This window comes from Ascidiella aspersa, chromosome 3, assembly GCF_963924565.1.
Source record: "Ascidiella aspersa chromosome 3, kaAscAspe10.2, whole genome shotgun sequence".
Lineage (NCBI taxonomy): Eukaryota > Metazoa > Chordata > Ascidiacea > Phlebobranchia > Ascidiidae > Ascidiella > Ascidiella aspersa.
In genome coordinates this window covers 23,682,356-23,700,151 of record NC_139449.1, presented here as the reverse complement: position 1 = coordinate 23,700,151, position 17,796 = coordinate 23,682,356, and the positions used below count along the sequence as shown (strand labels likewise).

At 36.0% G+C, this 17,796-nt stretch overlaps 2 protein-coding genes across 2 annotated transcripts; both read left to right on the top strand.

Moving 5' to 3' along the window:
- The first annotated feature begins 2,580 nt into the window (after positions 1-2,580).
- Positions 2,581-4,467, top strand: LOC146160993 (glutathione S-transferase omega-1-like). Its single transcript, XM_083385978.1, has 4 exons — positions 2,581-2,652; positions 2,726-2,834; positions 3,619-3,838; positions 4,060-4,467. The coding sequence occupies exons 1-4, from the start codon at positions 2,616-2,618 to the stop codon at positions 4,435-4,437; spliced, it is 744 nt and encodes a 247-aa protein (XP_083242104.1). The 5' UTR covers positions 2,581-2,615; the 3' UTR covers positions 4,438-4,467.
- Positions 4,468-9,549: 5,082 nt separating this feature from the next.
- Positions 9,550-11,412, top strand: LOC146160992 (glutathione S-transferase omega-1-like). Its single transcript, XM_083385066.1, has 4 exons — positions 9,550-9,589; positions 10,311-10,419; positions 10,653-10,872; positions 11,032-11,412. Exons 1-4 carry the CDS (start codon positions 9,550-9,552, stop codon positions 11,410-11,412), a joined length of 750 nt encoding a protein of 249 aa, XP_083241192.1.
- The last annotated feature ends 6,384 nt before the right edge of the window (positions 11,413-17,796 follow it).

Below are 17,796 nucleotides of genomic sequence, written 5' to 3'. Positions count from 1 at the left end.
GCCCACGGGCCGTAGGTTGCCGACCCCTGTTTTAGACTTTAGGTCTTACAATAGCATCGAATTGGGGCTTTCTGTCGCTTACTGATATCCTCCAACGCTCACAAAGATTAGCATTTGGGGGTCTCGTTCTATGCGATTTTTTTTACAAAATTCATTAACACTGACAATTGGTATTCACATGAAAACACTGTAGAAAGTTTATTTTTTTAAGACTACATTAGAAGATCCGCACAAAACCCCGAAAAGATCCGGAACCGGATCGCGATCCGCCATTTGAACATGACCGGTATAGTGTTTCCGGGGTATAACCTCCTGGCTCTGAGATACAACATTGAACCAAAATAAAAACTCTTAGAAACATAAACTTTTAAAATACTGTATAAACGGATGATGCCAATCAAATTTATTGGTACACTTACCAATTGTGAAACGAAACACATGATACTTTAATACAATACCTTCTGCAGAAAGTGGACGGTCTTAACACAGAATTTCTGTCATATCATTGTACAATACATCAACTCTACTTAGCAGTATCTTCTCAATACAAGAACATTAGTTTCTTTATTAGAGAAGATGTTTTGCGTACAAGAAAATTGGCTAAAATTTAACCGAACAATAAAATGTTCCAGAAAAACATTGATGGTGTTTATCTTGGTGGACCGGCAATATCTCATTTGATCTAAAAACCCTTTCAAAATGGTGATCAAATCAGTGCCTATATATTGACAGTATATAGGCAGTGATTAAACAAATACATTCGGATATGATTCCTAGTTTAAAATAAAACAATTTTTTCTAAGATTTATGATTATTTTTGGTTGTATTGTCTGAGAAAATGCTTATGTGCTTATTCCTATTTCCCAAAAAAGTGCTTATTTCGGAATTTTGTGCTTATAGTTTGTCTTATTTTGCAATTTAGTACGCTTCACTATAGTTTTTATTTCATGGTTTCTTATATTTTCTTCGTTTAACAGTTAATAATGTTCGTCAAAAAGTTTATAACGGGCCCGCGATCAGTAATCCTGCCCCCGATGTTTATGCCTTAACTATTCGACCCTTTATGAAAGAAGTTTGGTGAACCCTGGCTGAAGGCGTCACATCTTCTTTTATATTAAACGTTTTGCGAAAATAAACGCATTTCTTTCGCACATCACTCGCATTTGGTGCATTTAGCGCAGAGAACAACAAGTGTTTTTTAGGATTAGTTGTATTTCGATGCCCTTCAAAAAAATTCTGGATCCGTTTTGGTCTTAGCAGATGGTAACCCTGGCTATATGTCAGGGTTCCTCAACCGTGTTTTAATAAAGTGTCAATCAAATGCTGTGGGGCGAGCAACTAACGCAGTGGTTCTCAACCGGGGTGCCGCGGCGTTCTGGTGTGCCATTTCTAATGCTCAAGGGTGCCGATAGGTATTTGAAATTTAGTAGGAATTAGATTTTTGCTTAATTGGTAAGCTTCTTGATACAACTATTTGTGTACGATTAATGATTATAGACCATTTAATCAAATGGCATTTTCCTACACGTTCAAGTTGATTAGGTTGTTCCAGCAGTTCCATTCATAGTGACATTTTAGTAAAATACTTAACGAAAACTCCAGTGGGGTGTCAAAAATATAATTATTATTTTTAATGGGTGCCGTAAGTCATAAATGGTTGAGAACCACTGAACTAACGTACAATGCCAGGTGCAAAGATTTCGCAATTTTTTTCAAAGGACGCCAAGTTGCAAAACAAACATTCCAACGTACGGGGTTACTCGACATCAACTTAAGGTCATATTATTTGCAGCATAATATTAGCGCTTCATGTAGTGTTCAATCTTTTTTCACTTGCGGCACACCAACAGAGCTACAAACAGCGCACGCCTACGAAATATATGTCGATCGACAACATCAAGAAATTGGGCATCCAAATAGATAAAAAGCGATTTCTGATAAAACGCGCCGAATGCGCCGAAAATTTTACGTAGTACTTTGAACATTATCTATTTCCAGCTCTGTTCAAAACTGCGAGCAGCCCGAGGCTGTTCTCACTTTATGTGATAATTATGACATACGTGAATACTTACGTGATTACTGATTACTTTTTAGTTTGTGCTCATTTTGCGCATGGATTACTTTATGCATTATTTTCGTATATAATTTTAACATGTGTTTGATAAAGCCCATGGCTTCAAAGATAAAGGCCAAGTCATACGTTCTTAGAACAATAGTTACTTATATAACCCTGACTTGCAATTTTACAATGACAACACAGTTTGAAGCATGATATAACTGTTCAATATGGGTCTGGTGTTAAGCTCGTGACGCAGCAAAGCATGTCTGCGCCCATAACAACAATCTCCGTTTCAGAATGACTTTGCACATTTTGGAGGGTTTTTCTTGGCTTTATAAAGACTGGCTGGTGTAGACGAGTCAGTAAAAACTGCGATTATGCCGATACGTCTTAAAGGAAATAGTATTTACTTAGATACAACGAATGTCTTGTCTGCTAGTTTATTAGGGCTGCTATTTATCATACATTTTAAACAGTAGTGACATTATTCTTATTACTTTCATATTTACTGACTCTTGTAGTAATAAAGTTTATTAACTGTTTTATTTAAAAAAATATGGCGGGCATGGGAAACGAAAAACATCTTGCTAAAGGTATGGACAATGTTAAAACAAAAGTTTGGCGGTTCTTGTTTAACTCTAACGAATGACGCTATATATAATTTAGGAAGCAAAGTGCCTCCCGCACCAGACAAGAACGTGCTGCGTGTTTATGGAATGAAGTTTTGTCCATATGTACAGAGACTAAAGTTGGTTTTACATGCCAAAGGGGTCAAGTAAGTATTTATATTATGGAACAAAAAATGTTGTATATAGTAAGAATAAAAAAGCCCAAGACCAGGTAGCATTTTTAACCTTTCTAAAAAGTCTTTATAGTCCTTTTTTACCTTTTACCATGGTGAAATGAATTAAGAGTTGTTCGAGAAAAGTTACCTACTCTATATGTGCTTTGATATTCCTATTACGTATAACTAATAGCTCCATCCACAATGCTCAAACAATATTTTAAATAGGTTTATAAAAATTGTTGCAAGTTATAAGGGTAACAGCATATATATATAATAAGTGGCTCAAATTAAGAATAAAGGAATGTACGAAAAGATTGGTTCGGAGCCGATACCCCTGGTAAGAGGTCGGTGCCGATCCGATACCAAATGAATTGTGCATGTTATTTATGGTTTGCGATCCAACGCATCATTTAGTAACTTAAAAAGTTTTGTTCAGAAAAGAGGTTAATTTATTTTTTTGTTCAGAAAGAGGTTAATTTAAAGTCTATAGTGACATAGTTGTTTTTTAACAAAGCAAATTTTTGCATAACAACCCTAAAATATTACATTCGCAAGTTTTGTTTTTATCAAGGTTATTTTTATCACAGTAATATTTTGGTATCGATTGGTCGACCTTAGGCCTACTTGTCGCCTAAAATGTCGGTTAGCTAAAAAATAACAAGGTTTCGAATTCTAAATTTTGCAAGCTTTACGGTACTTTAATTTAGGAGCAACCTTAGAATTCTCATTCCAAGTGTAACACTAGTAAAACAGGTAAAAACGCTGTTTTTAGACATGAGACCGTCAACATCCACTTGTACGACAAACCAGAATGGTATTTAAAGATAAACCCACTTGGGCTTGTTCCAACCCTGGAATTTAATGGCGAGATTATTGGAGAATCGGATATCACGTCTGCATACATTGATGCTGCTTACCCTGGCAGAGTTTTAACCACTAAAGATCCACTTAGAAGAGCAAAAGAAGCAATGCTGCTGGGGAGCCATAGCAAGGTAAAAATGTTTTATAAATGAATTTACTTTCTATTTTATAATGAGATTATTCCAAGAAAATTTTGCTCTAATTGTTGTATTGCTGCTGGAAATCTAAGACCAAAATGCTTTATTTCAACCAAAAGCTAATAGTTGTATTTAGCCTATATATAAATTTCCTCAACATATTTTTCCTCTATTTATTTGTTTGTTGTTATTATAAACACATGTCCTTTTTGCAGACCATATCTGGATTTTACGGCTATGCAAGAGGTGAAACCGAAGAAACGAAAGCGGCTGCGTTTGAAAAACTAACACAGGGTTTAAAAGCATTGGAGAGCTACTTTGAAAGTTGTGGTTTTCCATTTGTTTGTGGTGAAGCACCAGGATTTACTGATTATATGCTGTGGACCCATCTAGAAAGAGTCAACGCTTTCATACCCCATTCTCTAAAACCATTCGTCAAAGTTCAGGCATATGTTCGAAATATGGCTCAGGATGACGCGGTAAAATCTTGCAGGTGGTCAGACGAAGTACATCGGGACTTCTATGATCGAATTAAAGCTAAAGAAGAAAATCCATTTGACTTCGGCGAAGTAGTAGACTACAACTTCTCGTAAACACAAAAACTTAAGTAACTATTGGTAATGTTATTAAATTGATGTGTTAAAAAATTTGGGTTAAAACTCGTAATAATGTGTTAAATGTAAAAATCGTTTTACACCTGTTCAGTAGTACCTTTCCATTATCTTTATTTTGATGATTTGTGTTTACTAAAACGAGTATTTCCCTAAGTTTTACTTTGTTGGACTACAATAGCTGACGGTAATAAAATCAGCAAACGTCTATCCAGATTTTTGTAGTACAGGCAATTGTAAACGTAAAATAAATTTCCTATCGAAATTTTCAGATATGTTATCAAGACATTACGTCCTAACGGTCTTATTGTTCGACCTCGTGCGCAATTATGCAACTGGCGCGACAGACTATTATTAATATTTACTTTATACGAAAGTGTAGTTTAGGCCAGTTCTCTTCAACCGGTGTGCACGCAGTGTACCCTAGGGTGCACCAAAGTGTGCATGTGGTGCAGCAGTACAAAAAGATATACAAAGGTACATCACAAACTTTCAGTAAACCAATAATTTTTGTCTTTTTAAGTTCGTTTGAATGCTGTTTATGACATGCAATAGTAGGCTACTCGCAAGCAGCCTGCAGCCATAATCGAACGCTCAGCAACAGAGTGTAAAAGTTCGGCAGCTCCGTTTGGTTCAATTGACATGATGATATTTGATATGCATAATGATTTTTGATGTCGCTTTTTACCCCAGTTTACGTTTAAGCAAACAGAGTGCGTGATTTCGTCACAACAAATTTAAAGGTGCAACAAACCAAAAATGGTAGAAGAGCACTGGTTTAGACCACCGATTAATTCGCCATTCAACGCGTTGTCATGACGCTCTGTTCATAATAAGTTAGACGAATACATCGTGACTATCGCATCATCAATCACTGTAATTAAATTCAAAAGCTAATTGTTGGTTGCGATCAGCCGAACGGTAAAATTTGTGACGTAAAAATGCTAAATCACAAAAAACAAGTCAGCGGACATACACGAAGTGGAACAGCACAATACAAATAAATAAAAAAGCTGCGCTACGGGAAGTATACTTTCCATATTTGTTTTGACGCAAGTCGCCCGGTGCTGGTTACATAACTTTAGAGTTCGTGATAACTAGGGCCCGCAAAAGTCAATAAAGTTAAAAATTTTCAAGGACCTCGTCTGTCCACGAATCAAAGAATAAAGTTGTTTTCAGCACCTAGGGGACTGTTTCTAAGAAGTTTATAGGTTAAAATAAAGTTAAAAATTGCAATGAAGTTAACTTTTTTTAATAAAGTCAAAATATGTCAAATTATGGCTTTTGACAAAGTTTGTTTGTTTCTTGAGAGTCATTTTTGTAAAAATCGTCGTGGAAGCATTGTAAATCAGGAAATGCGACACAATTAAACCATATTAACCCAGAAAAGCAGGAAAAATGTCACAATGCCCACTTGGATCAGCGGTAACTTTTATCGCAAATTGTCCATTTTTTTATTTATTGTTACGTATTAAAATAATTCTAATAAAACACTTCATCTTTACAAACGTGGTCTTTTCGAAGATCAACAGTTTGGATTTTAGCCTACTCACATTCTGTAATACAAAAATGCCTAAGTAAGCTAAATCTATCGCCAAAAAACACGACGCACTTTTTATAATCCATCAAACACCTTGACTTTGCGACAAAATATTACGTTTGGGTCTGAAATCGACAAAATATTATGTTTGGGTAACTGGCATCAATTCAAGAAAGAACTGTGGCCTCTACAAACAAACAATTTCGTTAGGTTAAAATAAAGTTAAAATTTGATAAAAATAAAGTTAAAAATTTTTTTTTAGGTTTAAAATAAAAATGACCCTAGTGATAACCGATGCCTAATATTCCTTATATAATGATTTGAAGATTTGTCATGCGGGTTGAATTAATTTTAAAGTCGTCGTGTCATAGCACTTAGCATACTTAAGTGTAGCTTGATTGGAATTGCAATAATGTTTGTTAAAACGCATCGTTTAAGTGTCCAAGTTAAGTATTTGGAAGAATTGCGTAAAAAGTGAGTTATTTCAGAACAAGTGCTGGCGTTTTTTTCCGGCGACGAACTTCTGACGGCCAAGGTGTTATTCCATTTGCAGGTATAACGGTTTGTTTATGCACTTTTATAAGCGTTTATGTTAAAAACTATTACTCGCGTAGTTTTCTAAAGAAATAAATACGCCACGAGGTTATTTAAGTTCAACCTTAATATGCTAATTGGCCTAAGTAGACAGTTTCTTGAACTGTGCAGCCTAGCACTCAATGCAATTATTTATAGTTTCACGTTAAATTTTTGCAAGAAAGACTTAGTTGAGGACTGAAATACATCACCACTTATATCAGGTGTTTGCTTGAGATCGCGTTTCATCGCACTTGCGAAATCCTGTCGACATTTGATCCAAAAAACAAATTGCCAATTCCCTTTATGGTAAATAAAACAATAAAACACGAAAACAAGTTTTTCCAGCGTTTTCGGCAAGTAAGGCAAATCAAATAATCGATCAACATGGTTGGACCTGGCATCAGTAACCTCAGGTATATAGTAAATCAACACACTTTTTCGGTGGACTAGAAATGATTGAAATCAGTGCACAACAATACTAAATTTTCCCTATTGTTAATCATTTACGTAAAAAAGTCCCGAAGCTGTCGTTTGGTGCTACCCATATGGCAAGTGCGGTGGGCCCCATCGGCCATTTCGTGGCGCAAAACTAATTCCATATATGGTCCACGGATGCAAAAACAAAGAACAACCTAAACGCCAACCGTATTCGACTATAAGAACCGCGAGATATATGCAGCTGTGACGTAATCTGTTGTCATAGTGTCTGTGAGTAAATGTTTTCTTTCGTTGATGTCCGCCATAAGTGAACCCCTTTTGTTTGTGTCCCTTTGTGTTAGGTTACCTATATGAGCTACGTCCTACCGATGATATCCTATCACAGAACTATTAAATGTTTTAGTTGGTTGGTTTTTTGTTTAACGTTGTACAGCAGGGGTGGCGAGGCAGTAAAATACCAAGAGCCACACTTTGTTAAGCATTTTTTGCTTTGTTGTCAAAGGACCACAGCTTACACATGACATCATAAGAAACAAGTATCACTTTGTTTTTTGTCATTTGGCTCGCGAGCCGCGGTTTGGTCACACTTGCTGTAGGCCTACACTGTTCACGTTGACAACATTGTTCTCAATATTGCCGTGCGTTTCTCGTTACGGTTAATTCCGAATATGGCACCCAAAAGTTCTCTCTTTTAACGACATAGTTTAAAATCTTGAAACATACCTAAAAAGGTCAAGTAAATATTTGAACTTAACAAACATTAGTTGCACAATAACTTGACTATTAAGGCAATGGTCCAATAAAACCTAAACAGGCTGTCGAACGAGCAATCCTTATTTGGCAAGCTAGTTTGGTTTATTTGGATACAGTCTGTACATGCCCACAATTGCATGGGGAACAAGAACACCTGCCGGCATTGTACAAAAAATTGATATCCAACTCGATAGTTATATTGCCGTTTGCAATTCTGCTTAAGAGACGTTTTCCCAAATGTTTTTGTTCGCGACCATTTATATTTATTGAAACGTTTCGCTACCCTTCAGTATTAAAGATAATAAACAAAACATTTTTCTTTCGCTTCTTGGGCACTTCTTTGTGTTTAAACTCCAAACGGTTTGGTTTGTATTTGTTTCGACATCTGCATATAAACAACAACATTTATCAGGCTTTCCAAATTGTATGAAATTGTTAGAACTCTATTCGCGACCCCTCAAACTCGTTGCGCAACCCCCAGTTTAAGAAGCCTTGGCCCTAGCCTGAACTTTTTATAAAGCAGCCCTCTCACTATAAAACACGTCGTTATAAAAACTGACGTTTCACAAAAAAGCATCCAATGAAATACCAAGTTGTAGCCTAGTTGCTGGTTAAAGCAAAGCAGAAACCAATTGTGAGCGAGTAAAGTATAGGGGTGAATATTATAACAGATTTGTTAGAAACTCTTACTGCTGGCGCGCGATTAGTGCGACGTTTAACAACCTTTTCTCACGCCTTATTAGTCGTGCTACACATTTGTTTGTTTAACACGAATGTTTACTGTACCATATTAGTCGACCTTTTCAGCAAATCACCTTTGCTTTGTGGCTCAATTTGACGGTGCAAATCAGCCGTACATTTTCTTATTACATCAAAAAAAGAAAAACATACAAACTTACGACGTTGCATTTTGTTGCTATAAAAGGAACAATTTTAAACTACCAAGCAGATTTGTTCTGTAGCTTAGTGAGAGTGCTAAACTAAAAAGGGGTTTGGATGTGGCTGATCAGTCTTCATTAAAACCATGTTTAGCGTAACTTACACGTATTGACGTTCATTATTTTATAAGTGATAAATTGCTTGCTACGATTTAAAATTTGAATGAATTTTTTTAAGCGGTTCTAAATGTGTGAACACAAACTACGTGAGTTACGCGTAACGCTTTGCTGATGTTGAGCTAACAGCTTTCAGCTCATTAGTGCAGTTTTGATAAGTCTATGAGTTCTTGACGAGTAAACTTGACAACGTGCCTTGGGACGCCGATGCACGCACGATCAGTAATCAAGCTGGGGCGCCATATGGCCGTCGTTTAGTACTTGCGCACCTCCTGTTTCTGAACACCAGAGGACAGATGGGTTTTGCTGAAATGGTCAGTGTACTCCTGGTACACTGGCCGTTGGTACCTCGCACCCCCCCTTTATATATATTGACGATAGTAACGAATTAAATTCGATAAAAGCGCCACCAGAAACACGCCATAAATCGGTAAATAAGATGGTACCTACCTACTCGTGGAGCCCTTCGAATCAGGGGCAGATCTAAAAATTGTATTTAGAGGACCTGAAAATTTTCATGGATGACGTCATAACGCGACGTCATGAAATAAGTAAACCTGAATGATTACCTCCTGTTTACGGTCAAATTTGTGCGCAAATGTAGGTATACCACTCACGGTTTTAGTAGACTGTCTTACTATAATATAAATTACTAAACGTGCAGTATGTTTTTTAGATTAAATTGAATGCAGAACTCGTAATAGTAAGTCAATTGTAAAAGAAGAAGGAAAAATGGCTGCAGGAATGGGAGATTCAATACATTTATCAAAAGGTAAATTTTGTGGGACAGGTAGGTCTATTGCATAAATGTGATACATTTTCTGTATTTTAAACAATAACAGTAATGCTATTTTGAATTACAAAAGCTGGTGTTAAGTAGATGGAATACATATTAGCCTACATTTCTACCAGGTACAGATTGTGGGTTCACAAAAGTATAAACGAAAAAACATCAACATATTTTGACGTTGTAAAATAAATAGGCTAATAAGTCTGACAACTGTTGCAATCTCTGCATAAATGTGCATGAGCCAACCAAACGTGTCAAATACATTCTGTTGGTTTTCGCTGAATAGACTAAATAAATTGTGTGGAGAAAATATAGTGATTATCATTTTATGGACGAATGCGTCAAGTATACTTCTAAGGTACACGTTTTTTAAACCAAAACCTTTAAGAAACAACTTTTTTAAACCTTCGCATGATGGACTTACATTAAGTTGCACAATTGTACACAAGTTGTCTCGATAAGAGCGCGTTTCGTAAGATTACATGAATTATGACTAAGCTTGTGATGTTATAATATGTAAGATTTTGAATGCCAACCAAAAACTAAAATCTTAGATCCTCTCCTGCAACATTTTCCCGCAATATAAAACAAATTGCTTCTGATGATCCGCGGCAAAATATAGTTGGACAATGCTGGTGTAAAGTAGGCTATACGAAGAAATTTAAAATATTTTAAAATGGTATTGTATTTTTTTTACTTTAAGGATCTGATGAACCACCAGCGCCTGAGGAAAATGTGCTAAGAGTATATGGGATGAAAATATGCCCATACACTCAACAGCTTAAGTTGGTATTGGCAGCTAAGGGAATTAGGTACGAAAATTTACTTTTCTATTATAGTCACAGTTAATACACTTTTACACCTTGTGTTTTGTAGCATTACTCTTTTTCTGTTAATGAAGTTGTTTTATTTAGCTTATTATTGTTTGTGATAAGTTTTTTTTATGCAAGTGCTTGTAAATGAAATTTTTAATGAAACTTTTATGGTAGCAAAGTAATTCTTAATATTATATGAAATGAAAACTATTTATGTTTAAACTTTCTAGGCATGAAACCATTAATATCAACATAAGAAGTAAACCAGAATGGTTTCTCAAGAAAAGTCCATCTGGATGTCTGCCTGTCCTTGAAGTTAATGGAGAGCTCATTCGTGACTCTGACATCGCGGCCAGGTATGCCGATGAAGCTTACCCGGGTAAAAAACTGTCAACAGCAAATGCACTAAAGAAGGCTAAGGAACAAATGCTGCTTAGCGAATACAAAAAAGTAAGTTACCTATATTTTAGTTAACGGATGTTAAGTTTTTATGTGTGTTTTTTTTTCAGTGTTTACATTAGTTATCTTTTTTTTTCTATATTTCTGAGGACTGTTCTATTATCTTTATGCAAGATAAAATTTCGTCATTTAAAATGAGTTTTTTTAAAGGTTATAAATGGATACTATGAAGCAGCATTTAACGATGATGAAGGTGTGTCGAGAGCAAAGGGCCTTATGAAATTAAAGGAAGGACTTGAAACATTGGATGAATATTTGCAGAAGGCTGGAACCACTTTTATCTGTGGAGACTCACCAGGCGTAACAGATTACTTAATCTGGACCCATTTGGAACGAATCGGCGCCCTCTTCCCTATTTGCATTTCGCAGTATCGTTTCGTGCAGTATTTCTTTGACAAGATGGGTGAGGACGAGGCTGTGCATACCTGTCGCTGGTCGAATGGCATGCATCGCAGATATACTGAGAGCGTGAGAAATAAAGAGCCGAACTACGACATCACCGAGGAATACTTAAAAGAATCCAATAAATAACATTTTTGAATGTTTTTTTAGTGCTTTGGACTAACTTTTAATTCCTTTAATTAAACACACAGCTCATTTATTAATGTTGCAATAAATCTGAATTGTACGGATTTATATTACACTACTATAGGCCTATAGTTTGTAATAAGCCAAGCTCATTTTTATAAGTGTACATGCAATCGTTTAATACTTGTTGTTCAAAATTCATTCATATTTAAATTAAAATGGAAAGAGAGTGGCCCAAATAATAGATAAAAGATTCATTCTTTTATTAGCAAATGTTTCGGCAATTTCTTTTGCCATCATCAGTGCTCAAATAATAGATAAAAGATTCATTCTTTTATTAGCAAACGTTTCGGCAATTTCTTTTGCCATCATCAGTGCCGAAACGTTTGCTAATAAAAGAATGAATCTTTTATCTATTATTTGGGCCACTCTCTTTCTACTGAAGATAATCAACAGATCCGTGTTTAGTGTTCCTAAATTAAAATGCTTATAGGGAATAAAAACAAACGTGAACATCATATGCACATTTTTTTATAATATCCTTGGAATTTCTAATTGTAATTAAATAATTCATATTATGTGCTTTGTAACTAATATAAGACGCAGTGTACCGTAATAATAACTATTAAGAATTATTGTATCGTTATGGGTTTGTTATGTTAAAAAATGTGTTCTGTATATTTCAACATTTTGTTTTAAAATTACGTATTTGTAATAAAAACACCACTTTATTGTACCTCTTGAGCAAAAATTAGTCTAATGTGAAAACCTAACACAACGCAACACTATTGTAGTGTTATGTGATGTCAGCTGGTTAATGCTTTCGCACTTATACGACTGTACGTAAATATGTCTGTGTTATTTGCAAATACTGCGTCGTGGCAGATTTAATTGTTATTCGCATTCTGTGTCGAAGCAATGCTAATCGCACCCCAGTGTTGTTATCTTAATTGGCATTGCGTTTCGGCTTCATTAAGTCAAAGGGATTGGATTTAGAACCAGTTCCTTTCGGGACTCACCAGAGTCACTTATGGGCTAACTATTTTATCTTAACTATGCCCACAGAACTTCTTCTTAGCTATATCGACTGGTGGTGTATGCAGCGTTGATTGTTCGCCGCTCTATAGTTTGAAACTGGATGTACGTTCATCCACTAATACAATTCTAATTAATAACCTGAACGTCTTGTGGCGTCTCGCAAGTTAAATACGCACCTTTGAAGCATAGTTGCCATTTTTTATTAGGGTAAACATCTAGAATTACAATAAATTTAATCTAGAAACATCTAGTTTTTTATAGAGAAATCTAAAAAAAATTGCATTAAGGGTCTTGCTTAATGCTTTAGATCTAAGATTTTCTGTTTTATAAAATATTTTGCTGAACATGACCAGTTACTGAAATTTTTATTTCATACCTCATTGTTCATATTTCAATTTGCAAAAATTTTAAACTTTTTAAATTACTGAAATATTTAACCTGGATAGCGAATCTGTCACTAATTTCGATTATATAATATTTTTTTTACAATAATCTAAAAAAACATCTAACATCTAGATCAGGGGTGTTCAAATGATTTCTGCCATGATCCACCACAGCCAAACCTGACAACATGATGATCCGCGAAATACGAATAGTAAACATATTGGAAACGCTTTAATTTTTATGACGCTTTATTTATGTAAACGCGACAAGTTTAATAGTTAATCTTGTTTAGTGTTTGTTAACGTTTGTAAGTCAGGGCGCACGTGGCGAGCGAAGCGAGCGCGATTTTTTTAGGTATACTGGCATTTCTTTTAAATTTCTTGCAAGTTTTTATTACATTGCCGAAAAAAAAAATGTTAAAAAATATATGTCCAACATCTTTTAATGCGTTTTCCATTAACGGTAACAAAGCGCTGATCTAGTTCAAAAGACCGCATCAAAACGTAAACAAGCCGGGCGTAGAAAGATGAATCGCGCGGAGCGGGAAATTTTTTCGTATTTACGAGTTAAAATAGTTAAAAAGGATTTGAAATGGACTCGTATCTAGTTTGTCAAAAAGGCGGCGGGCCGAATGAATTACATTGGCGGGTCGTATCCGGCCCGCGGGCCGTAGGTTGACGACCCCTGTTTTAGACTTTGGGTCTTACAATAGCATCGAATTGGGGCTTTCTGTCGCTGACTGATATCCTCAAACACTCACAAAGATTAGCATTTGGGAGTCTAGTTCTATGCTTGATTTTTTACAAAATTCATAAACACTGACAATTGGTATTCACGTTAAAACACTGTAGAAAGTTTATTTTTTAAGACTATTAGAAGATCCGCACAAAACGCTGAAAAGATCCGGATCCGGATCGCGATCCGCCATTTGAACATGACCGATCTAGATTGTACAATCCTACATCTAGAATCAAATCAAAACATCTAAATCTAGATTAAAATAATCCAGAATGGCAACTATATGCTTTGAAGTTGGAGTCAGAACGTAAGTGTCAGTTAGAACGCACTTCTGTTTGAATAAACTATTATAAGCTCACAATCTAAACTCGTGCTCCACACTATGACGTCACAATTCACAACTCAATTCACCAAAAACGTGGCAGGAATGCAACGAAAGTAGGCTACTATCACGAAATTCAGAATAACTAATTAAGTCACTTATATGGTCACCAATAATTAATTAAAAGGAAATTTACCGTACCTTACCGAGTTACATGATTAAATTCCTCCCCGCCAAAAGATCTTTGGTGTGGAATGCTAGTCCAAAAGTGCGCCAGTGACGTAATTTGGCGTGAGATATCGCCCAAGGAGATGATCGATTTGCTGCAGTTTTCTAAAGACCTGCCACATGGAGTTGAACGGCGAAGAGTAGCATACGAAATTAATTAACGTTATTTTAACCTTTTGTGTAGATTGTAGGGGGCACTAGTATAAAAAAGGTTGGGAAACACTGGTCGAATGGAACTGTCATGTAATTTTGACGTCGTATGCTCGTATAATCATTTTTATTTAATAGTCTTTTTTGTTTCTTTAAACTTTACCTTTTATAGGACACTAATCTCAAGGTGTTAGGACTATTATGAAATTTTAGCCTATATATTAACATTTAACATGCTTTTGGTTTTGACGTTGTTATGAAGTGTTAGACCAACAGTCTTGCAAGTTCAGCAATATTTACAACAAACCAACGATCAGTTAATTTACTAATGACTTTTTTGTTGTTGCTTTTCGTAAGTACGCATTCTTCACAAATATGCCTAAATAACGCATCATTTCACACATGTCGTACCCCCTGATTTGGTGCTTCGTACCACCAAGGGGTACATGCAGGGACGTGCAGTCAGGGGAGGCAGGCAACATCTGGCAAAGCAAAATATATATCAAGCAAAAGTTATATCAGTTAATCTCTAAAGCAAATTTTTCGTTTCTATACCTAAAGCGTGCTTTATTTTTTTCTTCTATTTTGCTGCGTTATTGATATCAAGCGTTCACGCGGTCAAAATCGTTGAAATACGCGAAGAGAGGCAGCGCCAATCCGTGCCTCTCTTTAGATCACAGAAGTGCTATACACTGCATTATGCGTGCCTGTTTCTTTCGCTAATTCTCTCGGAAAACATGATAAACGATATAGCTATGATTTGAGGCATGCCTCAATTATGACATCCACGCTATGAAACCTTTCTTTGTCCAGCTTAAATGCCGATAGTGCGTGTAGATTGACTTCTTGTAGTGTAAAGCTCAAGTTGACGTCATAAATAAAGGATGACCTATTGCAAATTTAAAAGTTTTGCATCAGACGACTGGACAAAAAAAATAACACGCAACTTTCAAAGAGATTAGTAAAAAAATGAGTGGATGTGTGGCTGTCGCAGGCGTAGCCAGGGTGGCCATGGCTACCCCAAAATTTATAAATTTTGTTCTTTTAATAATAATTTGTTTTGTAGCTTTTATGAGCAGTAGCCTACCATATACTTAAATGTAGCTTGATTGGAATTGCAATAATGTTTGTTAAAACGCATCGTTTAAGTGTCCAAGTTAAATATTTAGAAGAATTGCGTAAAAAGTGAGTTATTTCAGAACAAGCGCTGGCGTTTTTTTCCGGCGACGAACTTCTAACGGCCAAGGTGTTATTCCATTTGCAGGTATAACGGTTGGTTTATGCACTTTTATAAGCGTTTATGTTAAAAACTATTACTCGCGTAGTTTTCTAAAGAAATAAATACGCCACGAGGTTATTCAAGTTCAACCTTAATATGCTAATTGGCCTAAGCGAGAGTTTCTTAAACTGTGCAGCCTAGCACTCAATGCAATTATTTATAGTTTCACGTTAAATTTTTGCAAGAAAGACTTAGTTGAGGACTGAAATACATCACCACTTATATCAGGTGTTTGCTTGAGATCGCGTTTCATCGCACTTGCGAAATCCTGTCGACATTTGATCCAAAAAACAAATTGCCAATTCCCTTTATGGTAAATAAAACAATAAAACACGAAAACAAGTTTTTCCAGCGTTTTCGGCAAGTAAGGCAAATCAAATAATCGATCAACATGGTTGGACCTGGCATCAGTAACCTCAGGTATATAGTAAATCAACACACTTTTTCGGTGGACTAGAAATGATTGAAATCAGTGCACAACAATACTAAATTTTCCCTATTGTTAATCATTTACGTAAAAAAGTCCCGAAGCTGTCGTTTGGTGCTACCCATATATGGCAAGTGCGGTGGGCCCCATCGGCCATTTCGTGGCGCAAAACTAATTCCATATATGGTCCACGGATGCAAAAACAAAGAACAACCTAAACGCCAACCGTATTCGACTATAAGAACCGCGAGATATATGCAGCTGTGACGTAATCTGTTGTCATATTGTCTGTGAGTAAATGTTTTCTTTCGTTGATGTCCGCCATAAGTGAACCCCTTTTGTTTGTGTCCCTTTGTGTTAGGTTACCTATATGAGCTACGTCCTACCGATGATATCCTATCACAGAACTATTAAATGTTTTAGTTGGTTGGTTTTTTGTTTAACGTTGTACAGCAGGGGTGGCGAGGCAGTAAAATACCAAGAGCCACACTTTGTTAAGCATTTTTTGCTTTGTTGTCAAAGGACCACAGCTTACACATGACATCATAAGAAACAAGTATCACTTTGTTTTTTGTCATTTGGCTCGCGAGCCGCGGTTTGGTCACACTTGCTGTAGGCCTACACTGTTCACGTTGACAACATTGTTCTCAATATTGCCGTGCGTTTCTCGTTACGGTTAATTCCGAATATGGCACCCAAAAGTTCTCTCTTTTAACGACATAGTTTAAAATCTTGAAACATACCTAAAAAGGTAAAGTAAATATTTGAACTTAACAAACATTAGTTGCACAATAACTTGACTATTAAGGCAATGGTCCAATAAAACCTAAACAGGCTGTCGAACGAGCAATCCTTATTTGGCAAGCTAGTTTGGTTTATTTGGATACAGTCTGTACATGCCCACAATTGCATGGGGAACAAGAACACCTGCCGGCATTGTACAAAAAATTGATATCCAACTCGATAGTTATATTGCCGTTTGCAATTCTGCTTAAGAGACGTTTTCCCAAATGTTTTTGTTCGCGACCATTTATATTTATTGAAACGTTTCGCTACCCTTCAGTATTAAAGGTAATAAACAAAACATTTTTCTTTCGCTTCTTGGGCACTTCTTTGTGTTTAAACTCCAAACGGTTTGGTTTGTATTTGTTTCGACATCTGCATATAAAAAACAACATTTATCAGGCTTTCCAAATTGTATGAAATTGTTAGAACTCTATTCGCGACCCCTCAAACTCGTTGCGCAACCCCCAGTTTAAGAAGCCTTGGCCCTAGCCTGAACTTTTTATAAAGCAGCCCTCTCACTATAAAACACGTCGTTATAAAAACTGACGTTTCACAAAAAAGCATCCAATGAAATACCAAGTTGTAGCCTATAGTTGCTGGTTAAAGCAAAGCAGAAACCAATTGTGAGCGAGTAAAGTATAGGGGTGAATATTATAACAAATTTGTTAGAAACTCTTACTGCTGGCGCGCGATTAGTGCGACGTTTAACAACCTTTTCTCACGCCTTATTAGTCGTGCTACACATTTGTTTGTTTAACACGAATGTTTACTGTACCATATTAGTCGACCTTTCCAGCAAATCACCTTTGCTTTGTGGCTCAATTTGACGGTGCAAATCAGCCGTACATTTTCTTATTACATCAAAAAAAGAAAAACATACAAACCTACGACGTTGCATTTTGTTGCTATAAAAGGAACAATTTTAAACTACCAAGCAGATTTGTTCTGTAGCTTAGTGAGAGTGCTAAACTAAAAACGGTTTGGATGTGGCTGATCAGTCTTCATTAAAACCATGTTTAGCGTAACTTACACGTA

Bases quoted from the DNA above. Each gene is read 5' to 3' on its own strand.
- LOC146160993 (XM_083385978.1), top strand. From the start codon at position 2,616: ATGGCGGGCATGGGAAACGAAAAACATCTTGCTAAAG. The intron at 2,653-2,725 runs GTATGGACAATG...TATATAATTTAG, and splicing joins CGAAAAACATCTTGCTAAAG to GAAGCAAAGTGCCTCCCGCA. The intron at 3,839-4,059 runs GTAAAAATGTTT...TCCTTTTTGCAG, and splicing joins TGCTGGGGAGCCATAGCAAG to ACCATATCTGGATTTTACGG.
- LOC146160992 (XM_083385066.1), top strand. From the start codon at position 9,550: ATGGCTGCAGGAATGGGAGATTCAATACATTTATCAAAAG. The intron at 10,420-10,652 runs GTACGAAAATTT...TAAACTTTCTAG, and splicing joins TTGGCAGCTAAGGGAATTAG to GCATGAAACCATTAATATCA. The intron at 10,873-11,031 runs GTAAGTTACCTA...GTTTTTTTAAAG, and splicing joins TGCTTAGCGAATACAAAAAA to GTTATAAATGGATACTATGA.